The sequence below is a fragment of the Neltuma alba genome, unplaced genomic scaffold (assembly GCF_004799145.2).
Source record: "Neltuma alba isolate B1F8T4 unplaced genomic scaffold, ASM479914v2 tig00010134_pilon, whole genome shotgun sequence".
Classification (NCBI taxonomy): Eukaryota; Viridiplantae; Streptophyta; class Magnoliopsida; order Fabales; family Fabaceae; genus Neltuma; species Neltuma alba.
In genome coordinates, this window is record NW_021635082.1 from 1,203,204 (window position 1) to 1,214,548 (window position 11,345).

Below are 11,345 nucleotides of genomic sequence, written 5' to 3' on the forward strand. Positions count from 1 at the left end.
CTTAAAATCATAGTAATATTGCTTTTTACAATTAAAAAAATAATGCTGACTATTAAAATAGGACATTGACCGTTAACATTTTTAATCGTATGAGCAAAATTGTTACGATTTTAAATTTTCAAGGGCAAATTTGCACTCAAAAGTTTTCAGATGCCTAGCTCTCCCAAATAAAAATTTGCAGGCCAAATTTGTACCTTAAACTTTAATAGTAAAGGAAATACCTTGACGTGAAGGTTAATCTACCCATTAAATGAAAGAATTCTGAGATGTTAATTAACCCACGTCCTCCATTGGAATATGAGTCAGAAGCTTTAATGATTTTGTGCCACAACAGGCAAACGACTCCTTCCATACGCAATGTTTATTTTCAAGAAATAGACAGATCCTTCTGTGTGTTCATTTCAAATAGTTTCAAGAGTCAGTTGACAAGTGATTCTATAAATAATCGAAATATGAGACCTGGGAGTTCTTATATGCCTATTACTACTCAACTATCATCAGTGTTCCCATGGCCGCAATTACTACAACTCCTTTCACAGAAAACCAACCAAATGTTGAGCTTGAGAACAAAGCTGAAGAGGAAGAATGTGAAGAATTTAGCCAAGAATGTAAGAGCTTGCTTCGCACTCTTCCCAAAGAGAAGGGTTGGATTGTCCCTTACATTTATCTCTATCAAGACAATTGGTTTTCACCAGCTCGAATCCAAGCCATATACACTTTTCAAAAGCAATTCCAAGCAAAAGATAGTGATATTGTTATAGCTACCTTACCAAAGGCTGGCACTACTTGGTTGAAAGCCCTTGTTTTTGCCATAGTAAGTCGCAATCGCTTCTCTCCTTCACAAAAAAACCATCCTTTACTCATCTCCAATGCGCATGATCTTGTGCCTTACTTTGAGTTCCATCTTTATGAAAAAGAGAAGAATCCAGATCTCTGTAACTTGCCTGAACCAAGACTTTTCGGCACACATGTTTCATTCCATTCTTTGCCTGATTCAATTTCAAAGTCCAAATGCAAGATAATCTACATATGTCGTAACCCCTTTGACAATTTCGTATCTCTGTGGTTTTTCAAGAATGCACTTGCAGCATCAACATCGCTCAGATTATCTTGTGAAGAAGCGTTAGAGAGGTATTCCCAGGGAGTCAATGAGTTTGGTCCATTTTGGACCAATATTTTGGGTTATTGGAGGGAAAGCATAGAGGCACCAAACAAAGTTCTGTTTTTAAAGTATGAGGATTTGAAAGGAGATATCAAGTTCCACTTGAAAAGAATTGCTGAGTTCTTAAATTGCCCATTTGACTCGGAGGAGGAAGGCAATGGTATTATCGAAAGCATTATTGAACTGTGTAGCTTTGAGAAGATGAAGGAATTGGAAGTGAACAAGACTGGAAAAATATCTGACAAGTATGAAAACAAGGTCTTGTTTAGGAAAGGTGAGGTAGGTGATTGGGTTAATCATTTTAAACCTTGGATGGTAGAGAGATTGTCCAAAGTGGTAGAAGAGAGGTTGGGAAGATCTGGTTTATCCTTTTAATTGCTCTCTTCAACCATTTAGACTATATAAGCCCATAATAATATATCTTTCTGCAGAGAATATATGTCAAGTTCTTCACTTTTATTTCGATAACGGGCAAAGCTTCTCGCCGGGTATTTTATGACAGGTTCTCCATCTTCAGAAAAGATGCTGGTACTTCATGTGTACTTGGGGAGAGTTATACCTTAAAGCACCAGAAGAGAAATAGAACCCCTGAATAAATTGTGTCATATTGTTCTCTAGTGATGAGATCAACCATCCGGTTTCTCTCCTTTTGTATTGGTTTAAAAAATAAGGTGTTCATGTACTAATCCTTATTATTCATTTATATCCATTTTGCATATGTTGCATCCATATTATTAATTTGAAGGACACATGTTTCTCATATTAATTGACATCAGATGGAAATCAAATCAATATTAATCTGTAATATATTTTTATTAAATCCAATTGTTATCAGGAAAAAAAAGAAGAAGACTTAATTCAAATTGCGCAGAAAATTCACCACCTTAGGAGGAGAATGAAGACAAAGAAAGTTTCCAAATAGGCCATGTGCAACACCTAACTTTCAATATACTAATAGGATTATTTTAATCTCTATGAATCACTAAACATCAAGTTTCTGTCCTCAGAAAACTAGGATAATTTTTTTTTCTTTTCAAAACGTAAATCATTTGAAACCAGAATCCCAATGCAAGAGTAGAACAAGAGTAACAGTGGAATTCGTTGTTATAATAACTTAAACTTTCAGAAAAACTAATGAGTGATTCACAATCAACTCTGTTTTTAGTTTAAGGGGTGTTTGGATGAAACCAAACTATTGTTTGGAGAATAACCTCTGGAGAATAGATTTTGGAAGTGTTTGGGTAGAAACAAAACCATGATTTTAAAAGTGTTTTTACGGTATACGAAGTAAATATGCAAAGGAGTTTACCTCGATTTGTAGAAAAATGTTTTTGAGAAGTGATTTTAGGGTTACTCAAACACCTCCTTTGTGAAGAATAGATTTTGTGAAAAAGTGATTTTAATAATATGAAAGTATTTGGATAGTTATTATCAGAAACACTTTTTAAGTTCAAATTACTAAAAAGGACATAAGTTAATATGATAATTACAAAAATTTAATTAATTAATTTGAATAGATTACGAATATTAATTAAATTATTTAGTATGATATTTTTTTTTTAAAACATCCTAATTTTGATTCCATTCTTCTCTCTCCTACTTGATTATTATTAAAAGAATATTAATAGGGTTAATTTGAAAAAAATTTATAATCATATAAAATAGGTCTTACATTAGGACCAACATTAACTCCCTAATTAAGTTCATAATAAATAATATATAAAAATATTATTAATTAATTGTTAATATTTCTATAAATATTTATAAAATATAGATTAAATATGTTTTTTAAAAAAATGAATATTCTTTCCTAACAGAAAAATCAATTGTGGAACGAAGGACGAGAGCAAACGAGCTGGTCAAAAAATAAAAAGAATGAGGGAGGAGAAAGGAGAAAGGCTTTTGACACTGTTCGTCTAACACCCATGATAATTGCTCCAACTCCAAGCATCAGTTTTTCATTCCAGAAGTGAAATGAGGGTGTTTGGATAGCATGATCACTTTTTCACAAATCGAGATAAACTCCTCTATATATTTACTTCATATATCATAAAATTTATCACTTTTGAAACTATGGTTTGGTTTCTATCCAAACACCCCAAAACCATGATTTAGAGGGTGAAACCAAACCATGATTTTCTAAAAATTTGAGGTGTTTTGGATAGTTTTAGATCCAAACCATGGTTTTGGGTCTAAAAGTGCTTTTTGATGTTTTCCCGAACGATTTTATACTTTGACATCTAATAATATTATGTTAAAATATAGCAACTATCTCGGTCGACAGCATTTACTTGTGCCCATTTTACTTGCGCCCAGCAATGCTCTTCTTCTGATAGAGGATGCAAATATATATATATATATATATATATATGTATATATAACAAGTACTTGCTACTTGCCAAAATAACTAAAATATAGATATAATTAAATACTTTGCATATTTATATTAAAAAAAAAGCATGCATTCCTGCTCTTCTTATAGCCGACATTATTTTCTTGCAATTTCCTTTCTTTTGCTATTACTGACCTTGGCTGTATCACATGAAAGGGAGAGTGAGATTTTGAGGAATAATAATTATCAATATATCATCAAACAAATGTACAGATTACACAAAGCATGTAAAAAAAAAAAAACTAAATAATACACAAATAATTAGCAGATACTCTCTTATATCTATCAGCTACACATGATCACGGCTTGGTCTTTTTTTTTTTTTGAAACTTTATGCTTAATCTGGAGGTATTTCCCAAATTTAATAAAAACCAGATCCAATATTCAAAACTCAAGCTTCATTGCATTCCAAGCTTTACCCGTTTTTCCTTCGCTCATCGTGCGCGCGCGCGTTTATATAGATATATGTGTATGTGTGTGTGTCTATATATATATATATAAATGCATACTACTTTTCACTTCCATAAGTCATCCAAATTTGACAGTAACCTCACATGTATTTTATTTAATCACGCCCTGCCCTTCCTAATCTCACAGCACATAGACTATCGGTTATATAAATATATATACATATATATCTATATCTTGCAACTGTGACTGAAAATATTCTTTCTTCTTCTACATACGTCACCTGTTTAACATTCTAATACATCTCATTTCCTAATCTGCAAATTTTTTTCCAGCTTTTGGAATCATGCTCCGACAGTCACGGTTTACATAGGATGGAGCAGAAACATACCTATATATCACATCTCCTCCCTCAAACCCATAGAACCCAGAACCATAGACCAGCGAAAGAAGCATCCCTGTTTCAGCCTTGAAAAACAGAGGAGAAAAGCAAACATTCAGCCACAAAAATCAACATGCAACAGCATCATTTACATGATCAAACATCCATCAAACATCTCCTACCCATAATCCGTTTAGATACTCACTTTCTCTCACTAGCACCCAAATTCCATCGTCCCTCAAACCCCCAAACGGTGCAGAGAATGAAGAAAAGAAGTGTAGGAGAGTGATCAAGAGACTCACCTTGACCGAAAATCACTCTTGCATGTAGCTTCAACACCTCCTCCTCTCGGTCTATCTCTCTATTTCTCTCGACTCTCTCTCTCTCTCTCACTCTCTCACTCTCTCTCTCTCTCTCTCTCCTTTCAATCTCCAGGTGCGAAATGGGAAGGAAGAAGGTGCAGATGGATTAAATGGGTGGAGCGTCACGTGAGGCATGTGTGGGAGTGATCAGAATGTCCATTTTGTCCTTGCACTCCATGCTTTCTTTCACTGTTTTTTAAATAAATTGAATTGGGGCTGGACCTGATTAGCCAAATCCCAAGAATGATATTCAAGAGTATTTAAGAAAGACATATTAGGATATTATTAGTTTATCTTTAGGAATAAATTTTAGAAAACCCAATTATCCTACAAATATTCATTAAATTCATTTGAATTTGACCAAATCTAATTTTGATGGATTCTAATCATCATATCCACACACATATCTTTAGCACATAGTTTTAATTATTTAGAGGATATTCATGATATCCATTTATCCTGAAAATATGATATTTAGCTATCAAGCCATTATCTCACCAAAACATTGAAAAAAAATAGGGCATTAGTGACAAAATTTAGTAAATCCGTGACAAATTAAGTCACTAAAATTAGTAATAGAATTTAGTGACGGAATTTTTTTGTCACTAAATTAGTGGTGAAATTTTATCTTGTCACTAAATTGGCAATGGATTAATGGTAAAAAAATTTTCGTCATTAATTTTCATTACTAATCCATCCCTAACTCCCCACACAAAACATTTTGTGACGGAATAAATTAAAATATAAATATATAATAATAATAATTTCTTTAATATTTATTATTAAAATAAAAATATAATATATGACCATTTTTCAATAATATATTATATAGATAAGAACACAAATATTATAAATAAAAATAAAAAATAAGATATAATAATGATTTATTTAATATTTGAATAAAAATATTAATGATTAATTATTTTTTAATAAAATAAAAAAATAAATTGAAATAAATAATAATATATTAAATTATATATATAACATTTATTATATATATTTGTATTTGTAATTAGAAATATTATATATTTATTTTTGCATAAAAATTTTATATGTATTTTTTAGCTCAGCTGGCAAAGGCTTTAACACGTGTGCAGGAAGTCCTGAGTTCAAACTACCACTCCTTCACAAAAATTGGCTCAATTTGTGACGTGGTGACGAGATGATGATGTGGCATCATGGGAGGAGAGGTGATGACATGGCAACCACATGATGACATAGACAGGGGAATGACATAGTTGCATGGGGGAGAGAGGACGAGAGGAATTCTTTGGTGAGCCTTGAGTGCCATGTAATTTGTGGTCTAACCAATCATAAGTCACCAAGTTAGGAGCCTTTTCAAAAGCTAGAGTAATCTAAGATCCTGACGACACGAAGGCGTTGATTGCAACGATGATGAAGCAAGCAAGAATGCTAAAGAGCTGTAAGTGGTTAGATTAGAGATCGTGGTATTTGTAATAGTAAGATGTCAATTTAGAGCCAATCTAAAACCAAGGCTGTTGATGTTAAGATTTGTCTCTACTCTAACTTTGGAATTCTTGTTTTTCATTTGCCTCCTAGAAAAGATAGTAGACGCATTGCATATCATTTCTCTGTTCAAAGAAAATCAAGAGGATCTAGAGCGATAAGTAGACTTGGTTGCCTCCAATATCACTAGCGGCGGCGGAAGCATCATCATCTATTTCTCAAAAATTCAATTTGATTTCAACCTTTTAGGTCTCTTTCATTTATCATTTCCCATACTTTCTTGCCCTGTTTTGGCCCCAAAAAAATTTCAGATCCACCCATTCTCCTTTTAATTGTATTCCTATAATTATATAATAGTCAAAATAGATTATGGATCTTTTGCCAATCAATTCTTTGCAAACAAGTATTGTGGCATCGATATCATTAATTGGGTCAAGGTTGTTGCTTATTAGTGGATAGGGAATATAATAAAGAAATTAATCTTATTATTGTTTTTTCCCCAATTTGAAGCCTAGAAGAGACTAGGAGTGCATCATCCATGTTGATTCAATATGATATCCATTGTATGGCAGGTTCATGTGTTTTAATACTTGTGTGGTTGTTTTGAAAAATTCTTATACAGAAGCCCATAAAAGAGTTGAATGGGGACAATGTTAGTAACCAAGGTTGATGCTTCTAAAAGAATTACCATGTTTGTGCATATGGATTGTTTGCTGCTACAATTGCACTTTAGTGGACTAATTTTCAAATGTAATTTCTGTGTGTTGTAGCTTAGGTTGTTCATTCAAAAGTGTTAATTTTGAATTTTCTATTGCTAATTATTAGGACCCATTTGATGTAGGAATGAAAATATGTTTCATGAATTTGGTTCTCTGTAATTAGATGCTATCAAAGTGTGGTGTAATAACCAATGGAAAAAAGACACACAATCACTAAAAATATGTTTCATGAATCTAGTTTTGGGCAATACCCAAAATATATAATATGACAGTAAATACATAATGCTGTCAAAATATACTATTTTGATGTTGTTAAAGTATGCTTTACAGGGGACCACAAACTAACCTTTGTTTTGGTGTAGGGATCTTTATGCAAAGTATATTTTGCACATTTATATTTGGTGTAGGGGATCCTAAATTTGTCAACAGAATTTCTATTAATTAGGAACCACTTGTTTACAGAGAAAAGAATATGTAAAGCAATATTCAAAGACCATAGATGATGACTGAGTGGAATTTCTAAATTAGCAAAATTTGAAGCATAATGGTGAAAGAAATGTTAGAGAAAGAGAAGACAAGACAAGGCCTTAAGAGATTGTATAAATCTGTATCGTGGGTTGTTTGCTTTTGTTATGTAATAGTCTATAATTTTGTATTAGGAATGCTTTGTTATGAAGCAGTTTTGTAGTCGTAAGTATGGTGTTATGGTGTAAAGCCCAATTGTGTAAAAACAAATATAATAAATGAAAATATGTTTCATAAATCAGAGCTTCAGTAATAGAACATCTAGATTGAATATGTTATCATGCCTGTTGATGTAATTTGTATAATGTAGAAATTAGAATATGCTTAAAGTTTAATTTGACAATAAATATAATGAAAAATTAGAATTTACTGTAATGTAAAAACTGACAAGGAACCACAAGGGGGCCAAAAGTACAAATATATCCAACTTGACTATAATTAAAAGAGTTGGGAACCAAAAAATATCTAGCTTGTAAGGTATACATCATGTCTTCTACCCATTTTTCCTTGACTATACATTAAAAGAATAGGGAATCAAAAAAATCCAACTTGAAGTCATTTACTAGTTTACTTCCCAGCATACAAAAGTACAAATAATATGAGAGCAAAAGAATCTTCTTTCATTGGCTTTACTTTAAATGCTTGAAGGCAATTACTTGTTTTGTGCAAACATAGTTGGTGGCCTCCAAATTGATTAATGTACTTCCTAAAAATGCATTGAAATAAATTCAAAATAATATAGTTAATTGACATATCTTAGAAAGATGAAGTTATTATAATAACATAACTAGTTGAAATATACCTGATTTAAATTGTTGCTCATGTCGATCATGTGAAATGGGCTTCCAATGTTCGAAGAACCATAAAAGACAAGTGGAATCATAGAATGACTTGTTGGAATAAAATAAGTAGAATTGGCCTATAATATAACACAATTATATAATTAAAGAAATAATTGTTATATTTATTAATTTTATAGGCACATTTATTTTACCTAATGAGTGTAACCAATATTTTGGAGAACAAAAACTTGCTCTGACGCAGTTGAAATAACATGTTCTACTCCTTTTTGTTTTTCTACAGAGAAATTTAAATTTGGAAACAAATACCTGATATATATATATACACACATATAACACAACTACTTATAAAAATTATATCTTACTTGATTTTCACTATTTTTCAAAATGACCCTTTCGTCTACCACTTCCACTCCCTTTTGGCTTTGGTCTTGGTAGATCAAGAATTTAACCTATTTTTTGAGATGCATCTTGATTGTTGGCATGAATTTCTTTATTCATTTCCATATTGCTGCTTTGATTCAAATTATATAGATGTTCTAGAACTTTTTGGGATCCATTCTTGATAATATCCTACATGATATTTTGAGTTCCCTTGTGATCTTGTGGGGCCAACACAAGGTTATAAACTAATAGCATAATAGAATTATAGTAGACAATTTTTGGATCTTTACTAGTTGCCTATTCTCCTTTATGTTGACAATCAATAAACTTTGCGTTCTTTAACCATGTCTTCAAGAAGTATTTATTCGATACTCTTATCACACAATTAATGTTATAAACTCTCAATGCATGTGAACAAATAATACCCATAGATTCAATTTTTTTGCAACTATAAATAACATCCTTATTAGATGAATCAAATTGGACAAGCCACCTCTTTTACTCTTTTTCTTCCTTCCACAACTCATAATAAAAAATGTTCCCATCCCTTTTAATTTTTGTAAACAAAATCCTCACTCCATCCAAATATTCCTTCTCAAACAATTTAAAAATATTTTTAGTATAAACTTTTGATGCATGGGATAAAGTCTTATCACTATTGATAGCACATGAAGGAATGCCTTCACAGTTGTGAAAATCTTCTTTACCCTTAGCGCTTCTCCATTTCCACCATCTTCTCAAAAGCTAAGAAAAATTGTGTAAGAGAAGTTTTCTTTTTGTAGATATATCACTCAAAACACTATTAGTGCTCTCACTCATTTGAGAAGATTTTATATTTGCAGAAAACATATCTTCGCCAAATACAATTGACCACTTATGCTGAATTGCGTACATTCTATTCAATCAATTATGGTTGCTGAGGCTAAATCTCTTAATCATTTCATCCCATGTGAGTTCAAATTCCTCTTTTGAGTCACACGTTTTCATGCACTTTTGAAATAATGATTGGAACTCCTTGTTAGAGTTGAAATGACCTAAATAAGATGGGGCATTTTCACAAGCACAAGCGATGTTGTGTATTAGGAAATATCTTCTCAATTGCTTTGGTTATAGTAACATCTTGGTCAGTGACAATAATTTATGGTAGTCAGTTTTCCGTAGATATCAGAAATTGTTCAAACAACCATTCAAAAGATTCTTTTGATTCATTCATAAAAAAAGCACAACCAAACATTACATTTTTTCAGCTCTGAACCGTTGATTTCAATGCCTAAACCCAGCACGTTCAACGCAAATCGCCGCCTTTTGTTGCTCTCCCTTTGGTCGTCACCGGCGTCTTCTTGGAGTCACTCTCCGTAGCTCTCGTCGTCAGCGTCTAACTTTAGGTATGATTTATTAGTTCATATGCTATATCTTTAGCTGTTGATCATGTTACTCCGTGTATCATTGGTCATTATGTGGCTATTAATCATTTGTTTCACTATAAGGGGTTTGTATTCTTGAGCATTTCTTCAAATATTCTTGTAATTGGTCTCTAAATTCTCAAGTCTTGAAAGCGTAAATCAGTTGAGGCAAGCGTTTTGAGACTACGCATATTATCTTGTGTATCTGTTATTGCTTTGGCGCTCAAACTTGTTTAAAATTTGCCTGCCTTGGGTATTCTTGTTCATATTTGATGGAGGATTCGCTGAAACTTGATCTGGCAATGTCTACGTTGAATTGATTTTTTTCCTCTGAATGTCAATTTATTTCCAAGGAAAAAAAAAGCTACACCATATTTTGCAGTCAAGGACAGTATTTTCTGACCGTAAAAGTGACAAATATGTTTATATGAACTTAAGGATGATGGATATGAATTATATTTTTGGAATTTTGAAAAATCTAAACGAGCAGATTTTGTTCACCAATACCTTGTGAGTCTAATAATTTGGAATCAACTTGTTTAATATGTAAGTTTAGTCAAGCTGATATCAAGGGGTGCATGCAAGCTGTTCATTCGACTGTTAAATAATGTTTCGGTTGTCCTTACATTAATGTTAAACCATATTTCATTCGCTACCCTTGAATGTTAGGCTCAGCCCCTTTGATCCTCAAGAGTCAAAAAGGTAAACAAGGAATGAAAACTAATGAGGGTAAAGGAAGGAAAGAATGAGCGCGTGCATGTAGACAATAAGTGCTAGCTTTTTCCTTATCAACTTTGCTAGTATGGGAGGATGTACAATACAAAATGCACTATTTGGTGTGGTTCTTGCACAATCCAGATTGCTGATTTAATTTTTTTTAAAAAAAAATTTCCTTCCTTATTTGAGTTTAGATTTATATTAGCCATTTCTCACTTTTTCTGAATTTTTCAACATCAAGACAGTGTGGCTTTTTATGGGTACGAGTCCATAGTAGCTTTCAACCTTTGATTCCATACCTAAACCCCATCATGTTCAACGCTCTCCAAATTATCACTTTCTGTTGCCCTCCCTCTGGCCGTCACTGACGTCTTCTTGGAGTCACTCTCCACAGCTCTCGTGGCCGGCATCTTTCTTGAGGTATGATTTATTGATTTATATGCTATATCTGAACTTTTCCTTCCTCATTTGAGTTTAGATTTAGATTAGCCATTTCTCATCTCTTTCTGAATTTTTCAACATCAAGACGGTGTGACTGATGGCCATAGCTTTGATGAACACCTCAAATGGTATTTTTCGCCTCTTTCTGCAGGACTAAAAGCATTGGTGGCTTATCACTGAGAC

General features: G+C 32.5%; 1 protein-coding gene across 1 annotated transcript; it reads left to right on the forward strand.

Moving 5' to 3' along the window:
• Positions 1 to 508: 508 nt before the first annotated feature.
• On the forward strand, positions 509 to 1,537 carry LOC114754404 (cytosolic sulfotransferase 15-like). The gene has a single exon (XM_028943171.1). The coding sequence runs from the start codon at positions 509 to 511 to the stop codon at positions 1,535 to 1,537; it is 1,029 nt and encodes a 342-aa protein (XP_028799004.1).
• Positions 1,538 to 11,345: the final 9,808 nt, after the last annotated feature.

Coding starts and splice junctions, on each gene's coding strand:
- LOC114754404 (XM_028943171.1), top strand. CDS start 509: ATGGCCGCAATTACTACAACTCCTTTCACAGAAAACCAACCAAATGTT.